The sequence below is a fragment of the Caretta caretta genome, chromosome 1, assembly GCF_965140235.1.
Source record: "Caretta caretta isolate rCarCar2 chromosome 1, rCarCar1.hap1, whole genome shotgun sequence".
In the NCBI taxonomy this organism is placed as follows: Eukaryota; Metazoa; Chordata; order Testudines; family Cheloniidae; genus Caretta; species Caretta caretta.
Window position 1 is genome coordinate 220387820 of NC_134206.1, and position 22101 is coordinate 220409920.

The following is a 22101-nucleotide window of genomic DNA, read 5'->3' on the forward strand; positions in this document are numbered from 1 at the left end:
GGAGGCTATGGAACTTGGGGAGGAGGGCGGTTGGTTACAGAGGGGCTGCAGTGGCAGTCTGTGCTCCAGCTGCCTTTGCTGCAGCTCAACCATACACTGGAGCATACTGGTTTGGTCCTGCAGCAGCCTCAGCATTGAATCCTGCCTCCTCTCATCACGCTGCCGCCACCTTTGAGCTTCAGCCCTGTCTTCAGCCCGCCACTTACTCTCTTCAGCCCGCCACCTCTCCTCCCGGTCATTTTGTGCTTTCCTGCACTCTGACATTATTTGCCTCCACGCATTCGTCTGTGCTCTGTCAGTGTGGGAGGACAGCATGAGCTCGGAGAACATTTCATCGCGAGTGCGTTTTTTTTTCTTTCTAAGCTTCACTAGCCTCTGGGAAGGAGAAGATCCTGTGATCATTGAAACACATGCAGCTGGTGGAGAAAAAAAAAAGGGACAGCGGTATTTAAAAAGACACATTTTATAAAACAGTGGCTACACTCTTTCAGGGTAAACCTTGCTGTTAACATTACATACATAGCACATGTGCTTTCGTTACAAGGTCGCATTTTGCCTCCTCCCACCGCGTGATTTTGGTTGAATGCCAGCAAACATACACTGCAATGCTTTGTTCTACAGTGATTCCCCAGTACGTGTTGCTGTTAACATTACATACATAGCACATGTGCTTTCGTTACAAGGTCGCATTTTGCCTCCTCCCACCGCGTGATTTTGGTTGAATGCCAGCAAACATACACTGCAATGCTTTGTTCTACAGTGATTCCCCAGTACGTGTTGCTGGCCTGGAGTGGTAAAGTGTCCTACCATGAAGGACGAAATAAGGCTGCCCTCCCCAGAAACCTTTTGCAAAGGCAGAACCGCAAATGCCAGGGCAAAGTAATCCTTTCACATGCTTGCTTTTAAACCATGTATAGCATTTTAAAAGGTACACTCACCAGAGGTCCCTTCTCCGCCTGCTGAGTCCAGGAGGCAGCCTTGGGTGGGTTCGGGGGGTACTGGCTCCAGGTCTAGGGTGAGAAACAGTTCCTGGCTGTCGGGAAAACCGGTTTCTCCGCTTGCTTGCTGTGAGCTATCTACAACCTCCTCATCATCATCTTCTTCGTCCCCAAAACCTACTTCTGTATTGCCTCCATCTCCATTGAAGGAGTCAAACAACACGGCTGGGGTAGTGGTGGCTGAACCCCCTAAAATGGCATGCAGCTCATCATAGAAGCGGCATGTTTGGGGCTCTGACCCAGAGCGGCTGTTCGCCTCTCTGGTTTTCTGGTAGGCTTGCCTCAGCTCCTTCAGTTTCACGCGGCACTGCTTCGGGGCCCTGTTATGGCCTCTGTCCTTCATGCCCTGGGAGATTTTCAGAAAGGTTTTGGCATTTCGAAAACTGGAACGGAGTTCTGATAGCACGGATTCCTCTCCCCAAACAGCGATCAGATCCCGTACCTCCCGTTCAGTCCATGCTGGAGCTCTTTTGCGATTCTGGGACTCCATCATGGTCACCTGTGCTGATGAGCTCTGCATGGTCACCTGCAGCTTGCCACGCTGGCCAAACAGGAAATGAGATTCAAAAGTTCGCGGTTCTTTTCCTGTCTACCTGGCCAGTGCATCTGAGTTGAGAGCGCTGTCCAGAGCGGTCAGAATGGAGCACTCTGGGATAGCTCCCGGAGGCCAATACCATCGAATTGTGTCCACAGTACCCCAAATTCGAGCCGGCAACGTCGATTTAAGCGCTAATCCACTTGTCAGGGGTGGAGTAAGGAAATCGATTTTAAGAGCCCTTTAAGTCGAAATAAAGGGCTTCATTGTGTGGACGGGTGCAGGTTTAAATCGATTTAACGCTGCTAAATTCGACCTAAAGTCCTAGTGTAGACCAGGGCTTAGGGGGACAGTGGACAGCAAATTAGATGCAAACTTAAAATATGATGTGGCAGCTAAAGGGGAAACCAGTGTGGTTTTGGGCTACATGTTCCAAAGCATCATTTCATAGACCTAGGTTTTGCTACTCCTCTATGGTCCTGATCCTGGCAAAGTACTTTCGCGCATGTCTGACTTTAAGCACCAGAGTAGCCCCATTGATGAATCACATGCTCAAAGTTAAGCACACACTTAAATACTTTGCTGGATCAGGCCTATATGGTCTTGTGTGATTATACCTAGAATACTGAGCTTCACTCTCTTTTCACACTAGTTTTAAACTGGTGTAAGTGAGATCAGAATCAAGTCCAGCGTGTACAGCCCAGGCACACTGAATGATGCCCATGCACTCACATTCTGCTGTGGGAGATAGAGAAACCTAGCAGTCAGAACCAATTGTGGTCGTGAGCAGATTTGTCACAAAGCTGATAAAGCTTTTAGCTGGGGCTGCTGTGCTACCTGCTGCTGTTCTCATCCCAATTCCTGTTTCAAAGGAGGGCAAAAATCAAACAGACATGATAATACCAGGTTTGAAAGCAGACTCTCTACACTAGCCTGAGGTCTTTGAGCTTGTTCTGGAGTTCTGACACCAGGATAAACAGACAAGCAAATGACTCACTATAGTTGTTAACACTCATTGTAGTAGTCAGACCCAGGTTGTTTGGGTATTGAGATATCTGAAAAATGCTGGAAGACAGAATGTATCTCATTAAAATATTCAAATGACTTACTAGGTAATAAGATGGCTGGGAAACCTTTATAACCACAAAATTTTCAGTCAAGAAAAAAGTGGAGAACATTATACTTATCATTCTGGAAAAGTCCATTGATCTAGCTAGTCCAATATCCTGCCTAGGACAATGACCAAACTAAAGAGGCTTTTTCATATAAAAATGTATGCTTTTTTTTTTTTGTCTTACTCACCTATTTGCCAGAATTATATCTGGTGGCAGAGAGTTCCACAGCTTATAAATTACACAAAAAGTATTTCCTTGTATCCCATATCAGTTTTGCCTTTACATTCTGGAATAGGGTGAGTGGCAGAGTTGGGCAATCTATTCATAGCAAACAATTTATTTGAGGCCTGATCCAAATATCACTGAAGTTAATTGAACAGCTCTGTTTAACTTCAATGGACACAGAATAGCTCATGGTGAATTTAACCTCATATTCTTCCCATGCCAGCTAACTGTAGCATGACTTTTAGGAATATCCACCATTTGGAGGTGTTTATCATTTCTACAAGCTATTCATGAAAGAGCTTTTTTTTTTTTTTTTTTTAAGCCCTATAAGAGCATTTCCATTTCTAGATAAAAAGCACCCATGAGTATTTATTTTCACTATTGTTCACAACGGTTTTGTTTTTGCAAATGTTCTTGCACTAAATATTCGTCAACAAAAAGAGTCATCCGCAAATGGAATCAGCTGGTTTCACTGGTGAGAATTCTGTTTTGCTACATTTCCCTAGCTCTAGTAAACAGGAATCCGAGTGGTCTTTTTATATATATTAAATTCCAGGAACTACTGTAACTAGCTAATCTACTTTTATTCCTCCCACATAGACCTAGGACTTGTCTACATGGTGGGGTAATGCACAGTACAGGGGTGTGATTTCTAAAGCGCACTAACATGTTGCACATTAGATGGTCCATGTAGACTCTGTTGGTGAGCACTAAAGGTTCCGTACTGTGCTTTAATGTAGTACAAACAGCAGTATACTAAACCACATTAGGGAACCTTTAGTGTGTACCCGAAGGGTCTAAACCAGGGGTTCTCAAACTGGAGGTTGGGGCCCTTCAGGGGGTGGCGAGGATATTACATGGGGGGTCATGAGCTGTCAGCTTCCACCGCAAAGCCCACTTTGCCTCCAGCATTTATAATAGTGTTAAATATATATATGAAAGTCTTTTTAATTTATATGGGGGGGGAAGGTGTCACACTCAGAGGCTTGCTATGTGAAAGGGGACACCAGTACAAAAGTTTGAGAACCACTTGTTTAAACAGACCAATTAACATGCAACTCATTAGTGAGCCTTAGAAATCATATCTCCGTGGTGTGCATTACCCCACTGTGTAGACCAGTCCCTAGTGTTTTAATCACTTGTTGTATAGCAGAGCCCTTTACACTTCTACTCATTTTTATTGCATGCCTCTGGAACTCTTTTATATCTGTTATGTCTTGTATGAGATTAACAGAGCATTGAAGGTTGGGACATACATTCCAGCTACTTATATTGTGACAATGTTTTCTATGTTACTCACAATAATAGTCTTAAAATGGTCTAATATACGGTTTCTTAATGCCCCTGTGCATCAAGAATATGTTTTCATTGAGCAGTCTGGTATTACATTTATTTCCCCCTCCTTTCCCCCTCCCCCCCCCCCCCCCCCCAAGAGCTTACTACTAATTTATATTCCATCATTATACAAGTATATGAAGTTGTTTCCTCATAAGTGGTAAGAGCTAGGTGAAACGACATGAAGGGTTGGGTTAACATCCCGTTGAGATTGATAACTGAAGGGTGAGTTCACACCTAAAAACTGTACACAAAAGCCTCCACCTAAGACAAAACCGAATGTGTGAGCCCTCCCAGAAGCTTTTGGCTGAGATTGTGTATGTGTGTGTGGGGGGTGGGGTGGGGGGGGAGGAGGTGAATGTGTACACAGATCAGACAAAAGACAACAGTGAAATGTGAAAAGGAAGGAAGCAGAGCAGTAGCCTGTGAACATTGTGTGACCCTGAAAAAAGCTAGAGAGAGCTTTTGGGTTTTTTGGGTAAAGAGGCTTGGGGATACAAGCTGCTCCATTTGTTCTTGGTTCCTTCTGCATTCAGAGAAGAACTTTGTACATTCATTGTAAATAGACAAGATTTTGCACAAAATAAAATACCAGATTCCATCAATTTCTACTTCCAACTACTTCTACATCCCCAAGGCCCCAAATTTTGACTAGCCCCTCAGATGAAAAAAGGAGCAACGTAAGAAATATTATAAAGTACAGGCCTACATTTAATTTAATCTGCCATTGCGTTACCTAATTACCTAGTTTTGTATGAATTTGAATAATTTTTTCCAGAAAACTTTGCTACCTCATGATTCATCTCTGTTTCAGATCATAAATACAATGAAAAATTACAGATCCTAGTATTTATCCCCACATTTATATTCTTATCTTTTACCCACATTTTAAAAAACCCATGACAGGTTTTTAATTTTTACCTGGCGGTTACCAATTTTCTGAAGGATTCTATCAAAAGCCTCCAGAAAGTCTAAATAAATCACTTGTTTATTATTTTTAGTGCATTTAAAACACTTCTCATCTAGACATTAGTTTGTTAATTCCAATAAGGCAGAGAAGCACAATTTAGTAAAAGCTGGGATGGTTTGATCCTACCAACTTTTACTCATCAACATGCTTTATAATTAGTAATCTTCTCAACTATATTTCCAGACACTGATTTGTAACGGCCTATATTGTTCACTGGTCTATCATGGCCCAAGTGCGGCTAGGGTACTACACTGGCACTCAGGGTCTCAGGAATGGACTTGAGTTCTGTTTTTGCTCTGCCACTTGCTTGCTGGGTGCCCTCGATACTTACCTCCTTTGTGAAGCATTTTGAGATCTAGAAAATGAAGAGCGCTATATTAAAACTATGCATTATAATTACTGTCACCTCTTTTGAAGCTTGTTTCCTGAGATACTGAACCCTCTCAACTCCAGCCTGCTTCAGTGGGAGTTGAGGCAGCTCAGCACCTCATAGGATTAAGCCCTGAAAGATAGGTATAAAGTGGACCACATTCCTGGCATCTTGCATAGTAGCTGTTTAAATAGGACATATTTTTGTTAGCAGCTGAGATGCTTCATTTTTTATTTCCTTAAGAATGTTCAGATGAATAGAATCCAGTCTTGATGATTGAATGCAATTTAATTTCCTGAGTTGTTCCATCACTTCTTTCAATTTGTAAAGAATAACCCTAGGGGAGGTACTTCCCCATCATGCTGTGTTCTGAAGACCAATGCAAAGAAATCATTTAGCTTCTCTGTAATCTATTCTCTGATTTTTCCCCTGGCAGTCTAATGTATCCACAGCCTCTCCTGCAGGCTTCTGATTCCTGATGCATCCGATGAAGTGAGCTGTAGCTCACGAAAGCTTATGCTCAAATAAATTGGTTAGTCTCTAAGGTGCCACTAGTACTCCTTTTCTTTTTGTGAATACAGACTAACACAGCTGCTATTCTGAAACCTTTAAAGTGTCTAAATATTGTCTTTATATCTTTTGCTACTTCATCTGGTCCAAAGTTCCCTTTGCTCTCAGTGTTACATCTTACCTGTCAGAGTTTGTCTTCAGTTTTACCTTAGCATGGGCTGAATTTTACATTTTTAAAACATTACTCTAGGGTGCCAAGTACACTTTTATACCTTGCTATTTATCCGTACTTTCCCCCCCGACAGACAAAACAATGTTGCACCATTTTTTTGTTCTGTGCTATGCATAACTTCTGTGATGCTAATGAGGTATTCTTAATTAGCTATCATGCTAGATTTATGGGTTTAATTTTCTAGCTTTTTCCTTTCAGATTATTGATAACATCCTGAATTCTTTAAAAATCTCCTTTCCCTTCTGTCTACTAATGTCACCGGCTCTGGCACTGTAACAGCCTACAGTCAGTCAATCAGAAAATTTAATGGCAAGATTATTCTACATTATTCTCCACATTGGCTCCTCCTCCTCTTGCTTGAATCATTTGGGGCACTGCCCCAACTCAGAAAAAAAAAAAAAAATAAATCAAAATAAAATACATTTACTTCCTCCAAATGAATCCTCCATTCACAGCTGTTAACTGAAGGGACTTTCTTGTCCAATTGAAGGAGCCATGCAAAGCAGCTGTGTAGTGCCAATGTGTATATTTTAGTAGGAGGCTGCAGGAGCACTTCAGAGAACAAGCCTAGGTGCACAGCATAACACTAAGGGTATATCTACACACAAGCTATCCTCCCCAAGTTAGCTTGAATCCAGCTAGTGCAGATAACAGCACTCATGAAGACAGTGCAATGTGGGCTAGCAGGTCAAGCACGTACCCAGGGTTTGTGCCAGATTTGTATTAGGAACTTTCAAAAGTTCCCTTAAGTAATGAGAATGCGCAGAGCTAAAGGCAAGTGTTTCACCTAAAATTTTGACCTAGAGCAATTACTTCTCACCCTTCTCAGACAATCTGAGCTAGCACAATGTATCAAACGCAACTAAGAGACGCATAAAAGAGCATAAAACAACAACAACAACACACACTTATATACCACTTTACATCCAATAGCTGCAAAGCGCTTTACGAAGGTGGGCATTGTACCCCCCATGTTGGTGATGAGGAAACTAAGGCCCAGAAAGGTTAAGACAAAACATTTTCATAAGCATCCACTGATTCTGGTTGTCTCCATTTTTGGCTGTTCAGTTTGAAATACCTAGGGCCGGATTTTCAGAAGCCCTTAGCTCCCACAATTCCAAATGAAGTCAACAGCAGTTGTAGGGTACTCGGCCCTTCCAAAAAAATCAGACCCTAGGTGTTTCTAGTTGAACACCCAAAAATGGAGGTACCCAAAAGGAGGAGCCACTTTTGACAATGCTGGTCTAAATGATTTGCCCAACTTTGCACACAGTCAGTGGCAGAACTGAAAATAGAACCCAGATCTCCCAGGACCCATCTCCAACTTGAACCACTCGACACAGATCCTTCAGGGAGCCATTCTGGGGCAAGCAGAAGTGTGTCCACACCAATGCCTTGAAACCATTCACATTGACAATATCTCACTATTTGAGCCCTGTCTAAAACAAAACATGAATTTCTAATCCCACATGGCCTAATAACATCACATCACAGGGCCTAATAACATCAGCCACACTATCAGAGGCTCGTTCACCTGCACATCCACCAATGTGATATATGCCATCATGTGCCAGCAATGCCCCTCTGCCATGTACATTGGTCAAACTGGACAGTCTCTACGTAAAAGAATAAATGGACACAAATCAGATGTCAAGAATTCTAACATTCATAAACCAGTCGGAGAACACTTCAATCTCTCTGGTCACGCAATCACAGACATGAAGGTCGCTATCTTAAAACAAAAAAACTTCAAATCCAGACTCCAGCGAGAAACTGCTGAATTGGAATTCATTTGCAAATTGGATACTATTAATTTAGGCTTAAATAGAGACTGGGAGTGGCTAAGTCATTATGCAAGGTAGCCTGTTTCCTCTTGTTTTTTCCTACCCCCCCCCCCCCCCAGATATTCTGGTTTAACTTGGATTTAAACTTGGAGAGTGGTCAGTTTAGATGAGCTATTACCAGCAGGAGAGTGAGTTTGTGTGTGTATGGGGGTGGGGGGGAAGTGAGAAAACCTGGATCTATGCAGGAAATAGCCCGACTTGATTATGTAAAGAGTTGTCACTTTGGATGGGCTAGCACCAGCAGGAGAGTGAATTTGTGTGGGGGGGTGGAGGGTGAGAAAACCTGGATTTGTGCTGGAAATGGCCCACCTGTTGATCACTTTAGATAAGCTATTACCAGCAGGACAGTGGGGTGGGAGGAGGTATTGTTTCATATTCTCTGTGTGTATATAAAGTCTGCTGCAGTTTCCACGGTACACATCTGATGAAGTGAGCTGTGGCTCACGAAAGCTCATGCTCAAATAAATTGGTTAGTCTCTAAGGTGCCACAAGTACTCCTTTTCTTTTAATCCCACATGAGACTTTTAAAACCAGCTGGAAACATGATCTCACTCTTCAGAACAGCAAAGCTAAGATGCAAAGATGTTGGCAAGTGTGGAGAGATTTTGAGGCTCATGTAATGCAGACTCCTGTGGTGAATGAATGTAGGATGGCCCACACTTTTACAATAGGGCACTGTATCTACCTTACAAATCCCACAGCTATATTCCCTCCTTGCATCCTTATTCCTTCCTCAGGAAGGAGTCACTAATCTAGTCAAATGAACTTTTACTTTAGAAGGCAAATATTTATGGGCAGGGTCTGTTTTCTGATGTGGTTCTGTGTTTGTACAGTGCCGAGCACAATGGGGGTCCTGATCCATGATTGGTCCCCTATGTGCTACCGCAATACAAATAATAACAATGTGCAAAGAGTTTAAATGCAGTTATAGTCTAGATGTCCTAAATGACAAACCGTTTCCCCCCTTTCTGAAAGATGGGGGTTTTCTCCTTTTCTCTAGGTTTCATCAATTAGAAATTGGACTTTGAAAGCAAAGGCCTCTTAAATGAGCCTGTGGTACCATGTCCACTGACTTTAATCAAGTCTCCCGCCTCTCTTTTTGTATTTATTCAGTCATCCCATATGCTGAAATCTGAACCGACTGAATGCAGCATTGTTAAAATTCCAACAAGGTTCGGGATTAATGCCTTTTTTTTTTTTTTTTTTAAATAATTGGATACCAAATTCCTGCTCTGAAAATCCAGTGGGTGCCAAAAAAAGTTTGAGTAATGAGGCAGATACACCATTTTGTGGAAAATCAACAGAAAATTTATTTTAGTAGTGCTTTAAAAGCAAATTCTATTTAAAAATGTTAGCACCTAGCCCATCTGTGCCAACAATTTCATAGTTTGCAATTAAAAAACAAAACAAAACACTGTAGAGATATACATTTGAGTAAAACTATATTAACAGCACAATTGCATTAATGTAGTGGATCAAACCTGGCATTTTTATTCAGTGTTTACTCAGGAAAAGCTCAGTTGATTAAAAATAGAAACTGAGACAAGGCCCCTGAGAGTATGAAGCTACAACTTTGCCATTATTGAAAAGCAGTTTGGTCTAGTGGATAGATCTGGGTTCTACTCAAGCTCTATTACTTACCTATTGTGTGTGACCTCTCACTCTTTGTCTTCTCTATTGAAATTGCAAGCTATATTGGCTAGGGATTGTTTCTTACTACGTATCTATACCATTTAGCATAATGAGGTCCTGATCTTGGTTGGGGCCTATAGATAGCTTACTAATACAAATTCTTAATACTTGTGATGTTAATCATAAGGCCAACTTGCCAAATTCATCCCTGGTGTAAAAACAAGAATTTGACCCATGGTCTCTAAACAATAGTATTATAAATATATAAAACTTATCATTCAGTATGAAGGAGAGATAAAGTACATTATGTGCTTGAACTTCTGCACATGATAAGTTACAGGTTTTTAAAAAAATAGCCTGTGTGTGTTTTCTGGCAGCAGCCTGGATCTGTGATGTGAGTAGAGATGGCTCCGCACAGGCAAAACAGTTCTCTGTAACAGAGATGGTTGTTGTGGGGAAGACACTCTGAAGAATATGGTGCTTCTTCTTATCTCCTCCATGGTATGTTTCCTAGTATTCTACCTGCATATACCTTCCTAGCTTTAACATTGCCTCAGCATGAAAGATGATCACTGTTCATCTGCTCCAACTATGTGGAATCCCAGACCTGGAAAGAATGGCTGTCTCCTCTCCCCAGTCTTCCTGCAAAAGGGGGAGATCTGTGCATGTAAGGTATCCCCCACATGCAGATAAAGTGAGCATGATCAGACCTTTAAGACTCAGTGGGGTAAGACTTTACTTATTGTGGTGAACACTTATTCACTCAAGTAGTCTCTCCGACTTCAGTGGGTTTACTCAACTCAGTAAGTTCTCATCAAGGGGAGTAAGGGTCGCACAACTAGTTACAGTGATTAAACTGACAAAATGTAATAAATAGTGATAGTACCTAAATCTTATGTAGCACTTTGCATCAGTGGATCTGAAAGCACTTTACCAAAGAGGTCCATGTTAGGGCTGTCAAGCAATTAAAAAAAATTAATCGCGATTCATCGCGCTGTTAAACAATAATAGAATACCATTTATTTAAATAGTTGGGGATATTTTATACATTTTCCAATATATTGATTTCAATTACAACACAGAATACAAACTGTACAGTGCTCACTTTATATTTATTTTTGATTACAAATATTTGCACTGTAAAAAACAAAAGAAATAGTATTTTTCAATTCACCTCATACAAGTACTGTACTGTAATCTCTATCATGAAAGTTGAACTTACAAATGTAGAATTATGTACAAAAAAACTGCATTCAAAAATAAAACAATGTAAAACTTTAGAGCCTACAAGTCCACTCAGTCCTATTTCTTCTTCAGCCAATCGCTCAGACAAAGAAGTTTGTTTACATTTGCAGGAAATAATGCTGCCTGCTTCTTGTTTACAATGTCACCTGAAAGTGAGAACAGGCATTCTCATGGCACTGTCATAGTCGGTGTTGCAAGATATCTATGTGCCAGATGCACTGAAGACTCATATGTCCCTTCATGCTTCAACCACGGTTCCAGAGGACATGAGTCTATGCTGATAACGGGTTCTGCTCGATAGCCATCCAAAGCAGTGCAGAGCGATGCATGTTCATTTTCATCATCTGAGTCAGATGCCACCAGCAGAAAGGTTGATTTTCTTTTTTGGTAGTTCGGGTTCTGTAGTTTCCACATAAAAGTATTGCTCTTTTAAGACTTCTGAAAGGATGCTCCATACCTTGTCCCTCTCAGATTTTGGAAAGCACTTCAGACTTATACCTTGGGTCGAATGCTGTAGCTATCTTTAGAAATTTCACATTGGTAACTTCTTTGTGTTCTGTCAGATCTGCAGTGAAAGTGTTCTTAAAATGAACATGTGCTGGGTCATCATGCGAGACTACTAGAACATTAAATATATGGCAGAATGCATGTAAAACAGAGTAAGAGACATACAATTCTCCCCCAAGGAGTTCAGTCACAAATGTAATTAATGCATTATTTTTTTAACGAGCGTCATCAGCATGGAAGCATGTCCTCTGGAATGGTGGCCGAAGCATGAAGGGGCATAGGAATGTTTAGCATATCTGGAACGTAAATACCTTGCAATGCCGGCTACAAAAGTGCCATGCAAACACCTGTTCTCACTTTCAGGTGACAGTGTAAATAAGAAGTGGGCAGCATTATCTCCCGTAAATGTGAACAACCTTGTTTCTCTTAGCGATTGGCTGAAGAAGTAGGACTGAGTGGACTTGTAGGCTCTAAAGTTTTACATTGTTTTGTTTTTGAGTGCAGTTATGTAACAAAAAAAAGAATCTACATTTGTAAGTTGCACTTACACAATAAAGAGATTGCGTTATGGTACTTGTATGAGGTGAATTGAAAAATACTATTTCTTTTATCATTTTTACAGTGCAAATATTTGTAATACAATAATATAAAGTGAGCACTGTCAACTTTGTATACTATGTTATATTGATTTCAATTACATTTTAAAATGTAGAAAAACATCTAATAAATATTTAATAAATTTCCATTAGTATTCTATTGCTTAACAGTGCAATTAGTTTTTTAATCGCAATTAATATTCTTGAGTTAATCACGTGAGTTAACTGCGCTTAATGGACAGTCCTAGTCAGTGTCATTATCTCTATTTCATAGATTGGGACACTGAGGTGAATGGAGAGGTGAAGAGACTTGCCCTAGGTCACCCAGCAGGCAAATTTCAAAGAGAAATTTTTCAAAAAGAGAAAAATAAAACATACAGCAAAACTGACAGATTCTTCAGACACAGCTCTCAAAACATTTTCAGCCAATTCAGAACGCTCCATACCAATAAAGTCTGAAGAGAAGAAAAAAAAAAAAGTAACAGGAGAAGAATGCTGTCCATGCTGGCTAAAAAGCAGTGCTTAGTTAATATACGTGAAATGGTACAGCAAAGCCTACTATACTATTGAAATCCAGAGGTATAGAAGCTATTGTAGAATTGTTTTCTAGCCCATCTAGACTTTCATTACTAGGTATTTCTATTTCAGCAGGTGAGACATTTAAAGGTTTACTCATCATTGCAGTAAAAAAATGAGAAGTTTCTTTCCATCTGTACCTGATGTTTGCATGCACTCTAAGTTATGCAGAAAGAAGCATTGATGTAAACAACCTGATGCAAGCTCAGATTTTTAACACCAGTAGCTGTTTTTTTGTGATTCTATGGAGCACCATCAGGAGAAATGTTCAAAAGAGGCCTTTCATTAGAGGTGCCCTCATTTTGGCATGCCCAACTTGAAGGGCCTTACCCTCTCCCAATCAACTAGCGACATAAAAGTTGTTCTCTAAGTACAATATAAAACTTAATTAAAATGAGAAGTCTGAAAGGATCTAGAAGGCATCAGGAAAAAGATTAGTAATCTGCAATGACGGCTCAAAAGTCTTCTCCAATGTTGTTTCCAGAAACAAGAGGAACTTAACATGAACATCCAAACTATTTAAGTCTTGTACAAAACTATCCTTCTAATACTAAAAGCTTAAATGCGATTTTCAAAAACCTCTTCTTTCATTTGATGTAGTGGATTGTCCTTTACTAGCACACCCATGGGTGTTCAAACTATCCGATATAATTTGCAGTTCATTAGTTTTCGCACACAGCTTTTTAACATCTTTTTCCAAAGAAATTGATTTAAGAACCACTAAGTTCTATTTGGAGTCAAGTAGCTCAAAAGAAGATTCTAAAGCTTGAACAGCCGTTAAGATTAAATATAATGATGTACTAAGGGATAGAGTGAACAGAAGCAATATGTGAGCAGCATGAAAAGCCTCCAAGTAAGCTGTGGCTAAAAGTGATTCTGAAAATAGTGAGGAAGCAAGGGAAGCCCCTCATTTAACCCCATAACTTTCAGGTCCTATGGAATCAGGAACTTTCTCAACCACCTGTTAGAAGGCATTTTTATGGAGATGAACAGAGCACAAAGAAATCAAATGTTCACTTTTAAACACAGCCCAGTAGAATTAGGAATAGTTTTTAGAAAATCTAAAGTTATCGATTATGCAAAGTGGGCCTTGGTGCTGTTTAATAAAAGGCAAACTACATAAATGTGGCAAATCCACCCTACGCAAAACAACACATCAAAAATATAAATACAGGTAAAAGAGCAATTCATCAATTGCAACCATAAATAAAAAGTGTAACGTCTTCTGTGACTAGGGCTTAAAAAAAAAAAAACACACCCCAAAACCACACACTCCTGTTCAGCCTCTGTCATTATGGGTAAGTGAAGAAATAAAAGTCCAAGTAGCAACAGTAGCTCCCTACCCGGATAAGGGGATTTTAAGGGTATATCTGCCCTGCAATTGTGGGGTGTGACTGCAGCTCAGGTAGATATACATGAGCTAGCTTTAATTTAGCCAGCTTGGGTCCCAAAGCAATGAAGCTAGAGCAGCATGTGCTTCAGCACAGGCTAGCCCTGTGAGCGACTATCCAGGGTTCCAAGTGGACTTGTACAGCCTGCATTGAAGCATGCACTTCCACAGTTTCACTGCTTCAGGACCTGAGCGAGCTAGATGAAAGCTAGCTAAGGTATGTCTACTCCTGCAAGCTACCGTACCCCTGATTGCAGAGGAGGCATACTCAGTCTTCGTTCACTCAGTGCACACACAGGACTGTGAATGGATGAGGGGTTTATTTGCTTAGGGCCAGACTGTGAACTTTTTGCTCACAGTGGTGAGTAATTATTTACCCGAGGAGTCAGTGCTCACTAATATGAGCAAGGGGTTCACAATCTAAACCCCAGGGTATATCTACACCACAATTAAACACTGCGGCTGGCCTGAGTCAGCTGACTCGGGCTCACGCTTCGGGGTTGTTAACTGTGGTGTAGATATTCGGGCTCAGGCTGGAACCCAGGCCTTGGGACCCCGCGACGGGGAGGCCCTCAGAGTCAGGGCTCCAGCCCAAGTGTCTACACAGCAATTAAACAGCCCAGTAGCCCTAGCCCCGCAAGCCTGAGTCAACTGACATAGGCTAGCTGCAGGTGTTTAACAGCACTGTAGACATACCCTAAGCAGCTATGCCACTAAAATGCTGAGTGCCTGAGGGAAAGTCATTTAGGATTAGTGGGAATTTAAGTGCCTAAGCATATTAGGTGCCTAACTCCCATTGATATCAATTCAAAACATTTAAATATACGCTTAAGTCCATATCTATTCAGCAAAGTACTTTAAGCATTTGTTTAAGTCCCACTGAAGTCAATGATTACGCACATGCCTAAAGTTAAGAATCCTTTGCTGAATAGAGATGACCTGCTGAATCAGGAGCAAAGAAAAGGTATCTTCATAACAAGTTTATTCTGTAGAATTACATAGAAGTCACACTTACCCAGAAGAAGAAATTAAACACAAACAAGAGATACTTCAGATAAACAGTCATCCAGTCATCTTGCTCGGTTTTGTTGAAATGAGACATTGTTGGAGTCTCTAGAAACAAAAACATATATTATATATTTTTATTTATACACACACACACACACACACACCTTAAATTTTCAAACAGATTATTCCTCCCCTAAAAACCCTGAGACACACCCTTTTCTTCTAGAACAGAATTTAAAGTGAGGTCTTACTCTGAAAAGTGACTTTAAAATGACATTATGAGGCCCCAAATTTCAATGATTTCTGTATCAAATATGCTCAATTTGCAAATAAAAAAAGGAATTTTTTCTAACTCCCAGCCCTGCAAACACACGTTGAGCTCTTAGCATCTAGCTGGGTTCTTTTCTTTTTGCTAAGTTCATCACCCGTAATAAAGATTCTGCATGCAAATCTTTAGTGACCCACATTGTTCTCAGCCTCATATGTAAAACCCCCATTGCCTTCAGTGGGTTAAAATAACTGTAACTACAGTATAATTCTAGTTATCCAGCTTTCCTTTATCCAAAAATCCTAGTTATCCAAATCTACAACGTGGTCCCCCATGTAGCCCTATGTTAGTTAATAGGGCTTCTGGTTATCCAAACACTCAGTTATGCAGAACGTTTGGATGTCTCCAAGGCAATTCATATAACAGGAGTGTACTATATTTGGAATTCAGTCATCAGTTTTGTTGACGATACACAGGAAGGACTAGAATCCAACTCCCTCTCTCTAAGCGTGTTGGCTCTGCAGGGTTAATTAGGTGTAAAATGCAATAAAATATATAATTAAAGTCAGAAGACTGAAATTAAGGAACAATTTGTGAAAAATCAATCATGTTAAATATATCTATTGGTCTAGATAGATGGGAAGTATTAATGTTCCCAATAAAAACTTTGCTAACCAGAAGTTAAGGATTAAATTAAATGATGGATTCTTTCAATCACAAGAAATACCCTGGAGAGAACATGCAAATGTCAAGTTAAGATTCATCTTTATAAACTACACTGAATATTCCAAAGTATGGAAATGCTTGAATTAAAATTATCCAAGTAACCCATTGCACCACATTAGGAACACAAATTCTGAGACAACCTTATCTATTCCTTATACAGCTTCATCTATCTCAGGAATATCTCCAGCCTAAAAAAGCTTTGGGAGAACGTGAACGACAGGGAAATTTTAAAAGCTTGGTATGTCTGAAACTTTGTATGATTTGGTCCAAGCTTTCTAGAAACATTCTTTCCCCAGATAAGATGTGCGATTGGAACTCTGAGGTGGATTGATTTCATTCTGATGAGGTCAAGAGGTGATAAAATTGGGTTTTACAAGAGGAAGGTAACTGACCAGAACAATAAGAGGAATTTTCAGTCCTCCAGAACGTCTGCATTTTCAGAAAGTTTTACACAATGTATTAATGTGTATACCAACAAAATATGGGTTAGCTCAGTGGTTCTCAACCAGGGGGATGTGTACCCCGGGGGCACACTGAGGTTTTCTAGGGGGTACATCAACTCATCTACTTATTTGCCTAGTTTTACAACAGGCTATATAAAAAGCACTAGTGAAGTCAGTACAAACTAAAATTTTGTACCCACAATGACTTGTTTATACTGCTCTGTATACTACACACTGAAATGTAAGCACAATATTTATATTCCAATCGATTTATTTTACAATTATATGGTAAAAAATAAGAAAGTGAGCAATTTTTCAGTAATAGTGTGCTGTGACTCTTTTGTATTTTTATGTCTGATTTTGTAAGCAAGTAGTTTTTAAGTGAAGTGAAAGTTGGGGGTACGCAAGACAAATCAGACTCCTGAAAGAGGTACAGTAGTCTGGAAAAGTTGAGAGCCACCGGGTTAGGTAATACATTATTAAAATGGCTTGGGGACTGATTAGTAGGTAGAAAACAGAATGGGCATTAAAGATACGTATTCTCTGTGGCATTTGGTGAGGCAGAGCATCACGGGGTTCTGTACTGGAACACGGTATTGCCAACTGACCAACAGGAACTGGCCTTGTATTTTTATTAGTAATTCAAAGATACGATATGCAACTGCTATCAAAATACAGAAAATAGTGAAGACTTAGAGGGATGGATTAGGCAAACAAACAGACGCCGAGGTGGAATATGAAATTTAATGTAAAATGATGCCCTTAGGTAGAAATAATGCCCAAAGTAAATACAGTTTTATATGACATCAAATGAATTAATGTGGCAGAGGAAAAGGCGCTGGGTGTACTGGTCGACTCAAACATTACATTTTTGGTTGACTGTGTATTTAGTAGCAAAGAAGGCAATGAAGAGTAGTAGATTATATAAATCCAAGGATATTCTGCTATCATTGATAGCATGTAATTTTACATTGCACTGATTAGATTGTATTTGAAATGCAGCCTCCATTTCTGACCATCAAAGCAGAAGACAGTAAGCATAGGGCAAATAAATTGATAAGTTGAAAGGATGGATTTACCGATGAGATGAGATTGTTTAAAAAAAAATTGGGGATACTTTGTTTTCAGAGAGGACGGGATTGAAGTAGTTATACTCTCAAAAGAGTATAAAATTGAACCTGATGATCTGAGGACACTGAGGAGACCAGAATTAGAGGAAACACAGGTTTAACAGAAGAGGCATTATAGGGAAGCAGAAATTAAAATTGTATTATTTTCATGAGAACAGCAGGAATGAACATCCTACTTAGGTAGTGGAGTCAAATGGTACTAATGTATTTAAGCAAAAATTAGATGATTATATGGAATTTGATAAGTTCTATTTTGAAAGTGATTATGTAAAAATTGCACCTTCCTACTCAACAGATCTGCTCTGTGTGCATTCAGAGTCAGATCTATTTACACAGAACATAAAAATAAGTTTTTACTACTTTTTATTCCGGTTATCCCTGCAGAGCCCACACAGTTCAGAAAGGGAGCTGGATTCCATTCCTTCTTGTGCATCATCACCAAAGTCGTTTAGTAAGTTTCAATCAGTTACACCTGTGCTACAGGTTGGACCTTAGGCTACTACAGCAGTGGCCAACCTATGGCTCCGGAGCCACATGAGGCTCTTCAGAAGTTAATATGCGTCTCCTTGTATAGGCACCTACTCTGGGGTTACAGGCGCCAACTTTCCAATGTGCCAGGGGGTGCTCACTGCTCAACCCTTGGCTCTGTCACAGGTCCTGCCCCCTTTCCTTCCCCTCCCCTGAGCCTGCCGTGCCCTCGCTCCTCCCTCTCCCCCCTCCCTCCCCTGGAGCCTCCTGTATGCCACGAAACAGCTGATCGGGAGGTGCGGGGAGGAAGGGGAAGGTGCTGATTGGCAGGGCTGCTGGTGGGTGGAAGACGCTGGGGGGCTGCTGACATATTACTGTGGCTCTTTGGCAATGTACATTGGTAAATTCTGGCTCCTTCTCAGGCTGAGGTTGGCCACCCCTGGGCTATTGGGTAAAATTATATGGCCTGTGGTATGCAAGAGGTCAGAAAAGATTATCATAATGGTTCCTTCTGGCCCTAAAATGCATTGGTGAATCCTGGCACCATTGAAGTCAATGATTTTTGCCACTGACTTCAATGGGGCCAGGATTTCATGCTATGAATCTAGGAAACTCCTTTAAGACATCATACATAGGTGTCACAAGAGGGAAACGACCGAAGACAATGGAGTTGCATATGTGTAACCAACAGCAGAATTTGGCCTCCAGTACTTTTATTTACTGGTGACAGTTGGGAAATAACCTAAACTTTGTCTCAGCACTTAGGCTGAGTGGGCAGGGCTGATAATTAAAGTCCTTCCACAACCACAACCCACCAGTTTATAGATAGGAAAACTGGATTCAGAAAATTGTGATGGTCACAGTCACACACCATCAGAACCAGGATTAGAACTCAAACTGATTTAATTTGCTTCTATTTGTGTCCAAAAATAGCTTCCAATAGCTGAAATTTGAAACCACATTAGAGTATGAGGCTATTCAGATGACTACTTAGATTGTAAGTTATTTGGGGCAGGGACTTTCTGTTTTGCTTTGTGTTTTTACAGCACCTAGTACAATGGGGTCCTGGTCCATGACTGAGGCTCCTAGGCACTAACACAATACAAATAAATTCCCAAATGACAGTACCCTTTATTAGTTTCTTCCCTTACTATACATTCTTCACAGGAGCAGAGATTATAAAATGTAACCCTCACCAGTTTTCCCTAACACACAGAAATATGAAAACTGATCCTATATTAAAATTAACACAATCCCTTCCCTTTTCATCATTCAGTGCTTGAATATTCCAATTGATCTGTGGCAACTGAAAATTAAAATCCTTGGTTATTACTGAAGTTGCTAATGACACATCCTCTAGTATCTCTGAAAATGCTTCATTACCCTTATCTGGAGGTAAATATTTTCTATAAAGACACTTCAATGCCTTAGGTACTTCAATCTAAACTGACTGAACACTTCTGTCATTTTAAAATCTTCGCTATCTGCCGCTTGACGTTTATCACTTCACTGCAAAGTTTCCCGAACCTCAGCAACAGTTGGCTTGGATTCGATTTGCATCATATAAAATAAAACAAAACAAATCATCCCTTCCTATCCAGTCCAAATGCTTCAGAAAGTCCAAGCTTGCTGAATTCTGAGACATCAGACACCAACCGTACCATCCACAAGAAAAGAGAAAAGATTCTATTAAAAGTGATACTTTTCTTATGGGAAATTGTCAATTACAATGTATGCTTTTTCGTAGTTTCTGCTTTGAAACGGCGGTACAGTAGGCCAATGCACACTAGGAAATTTTAGTGCATGGAAGCAAGGTCCACACGGACATGTGCATTGCATGCTAGTGCACTGTAGATTTACATTCCAGCTTGCCACACACTAACTGCACGTCTAGATAAGCTCTTAGCTCAAAAGAAAGTCCAATCACACTGAATATTTGTGTAAAAAGCTGCCCTCTCCCAATTGGAAAGCCACATATAGGATGAAATTCACCTCTCTGTAAAGAGCTCCACATAAGACATATGCACCACTTAAGTCCTCAAAAAACGTCTTACACGATGGTGCATGGGCCTCTGCTTGGCCTTCTGCTCCCAGTGAACAGGGTGCATGTTAGGCTTTCAAATGCCACTTAAGCCTACAGAGCATCTTGTCAGGACCCATAATGTGGGGGGTGTTACTTAGCGGTCAGAGCCTAGAATAGAGAGTCAGGGTTAGAAGCCACACCAAGGATCACAGCTGGAGTCACAGTTAGAAATCACGCCCAGGGTAAAGTTAGGGGTCAGTAAATGGAGTCAGGGCCAGGAAGCAGAAACCAGGAACAAGGGGTTTTAACAGGAATAAGGAGCAGGAACCAGGGGACGAGGCAGAAACTTGGTCTCCGGGGTCTGGCCAGCACCAAGCCTAGCAAATAGTTGCTCAGACAAAAGGAGTGGCAGGAACAAGCAGCTTTACACTAGCAGGTATCCAATTAGCTGTCTGCTGCTAGTCAGCTGATCCCGCTGTGCCAGTGAGTGCATCCTCTGTTTGCGGGGCGTCAGCTGCAGTTTCTTTGTCTAGCCTTGCAGGGCGGTGGCGGGGCGCAGAGGGTAAGGTTCTCACTGGGCCAGCTTTGGGGACTTGCGACACATGACACTGCTACCAAATCAGGCCCAGTCTTGAAAGTGAGGTTGACTACACTCTCTGGTGGTGGGAGCAACCCAAAGTGGTGGCCAAAGCAGTCTCTAGGTTGCAAGGTTTTGTCACAACGTTCTTTTCCCAAGCACAGAAAAAGTACTCGGACCTTCCCAAATGCATTATGATAGGGAAGGGGATGGTGGGCATGGAAAATGCTTCTCTTGACAAAAATGAGTGCATTTTCATGCTGTGTAAAGCTCAGTCTGTGAATTTCTCTTGCTTTCTGGGTCATCTCCGGTTTAAACGAAGCATCTCCTACTCAGTATTAAATATTTAGTACTGTCATCTCCATTTTCTAAATCCTCAGCCAAAAAAAAAAAAAAAAAAAAGCATTACCATGGAACATGTTTATAGTGGTTTTGGACTTTCACTTCCATTCACTGCATTTCAGCTCCACTTATAGGCACCGACTGAGCAGTCCACACCTATTCAACAATGACCTTTAGCACATGTTTAATTTTGGGCAGGTTGGAATCCCATTGACTACAATGGGATTTAAGCATAACGTTTAAAATTAAGGTGGAGATGACAGCGTAGTCTCAAAAAGATTACAGATTACTCTGCATGGACTCGTGTATGGCATCATGGAATAAAACAGATGGGGGTTTGCTTTTATAGTCAGAGTCAATGAACACTAGCTGGCCAGTTTCACGCAGGCCAAAGTAAGTCTTGAGGAGAAACTTAAACGTGGAGAGGGTAGAAGCCTAAGGATCAATTTAGGAAAAGTGTTCCTTATGCAGAGGGTGGCATGGAAGAAGCATGAAGACATTTGTGGGAGAAGCCGACAGGGTAACAAGGCTAGAAGCATTGAGGGGTCAAGGGATGCAGTGATAAAACACAAGGTCAGCTAAGTGGGAGAACTGAGCTTTGGAAGGCTCTGAAAGACAGCACAAGAAGCTTGAACTGGATGTTATGGAGAAGGGGGAGCCAGTGGAAGGATTCAAAGGGGAAGGCAGATCTTAGGAGTAGAGTTTTGAATAGACAGAAGACAAGCGATATGGGTGTCAAGGAGCCAGACAGGAGGAGGTTGAAGTAGTCAAATCAGTAGATGATGAGGGATCAAAACAGACAGACAGAAAAGTTGCTATCTTGGAGATGGTGTGGGGGAAGAAGTGGTAGGACTTGCATACAGCCTGGATGTGAAAAGGTGAGAGTGAGGGAAGATCAATGGTTACAGGCCTAGGTAACAGGGAAAGAGGTGGCATTTCATCCAGCAACAGAGAATGTCCATGTAACATGGAACTTCTTTTGCAGAGGCTAGTGACTGGAGGAGAGTAGGAATTGCATAAATCAGACAAAATTGCC

At 40.9% G+C, this 22101-nt stretch overlaps 1 protein-coding gene across 6 annotated transcripts in view; it reads right to left on the bottom strand.

The window, feature by feature from the left end:
- Window positions 1-22101, bottom strand: part of TSPAN11 (tetraspanin 11) — a 193238-nt gene that overhangs the window by 155725 nt on the left and 15412 nt on the right. For all 6 annotated transcript variants that reach the window (XM_075120765.1, XM_075120769.1, XM_048823443.2 and 3 more), the window contains exon 2: window positions 15096-15193. In XM_075120765.1, coding sequence (XP_074976866.1) covers window positions 15096-15182 — 87 coding nt within the window. In that variant the 5' untranslated portion in view covers window positions 15183-15193. The remainder of the gene's footprint in view (window positions 1-15095; window positions 15194-22101) is intronic.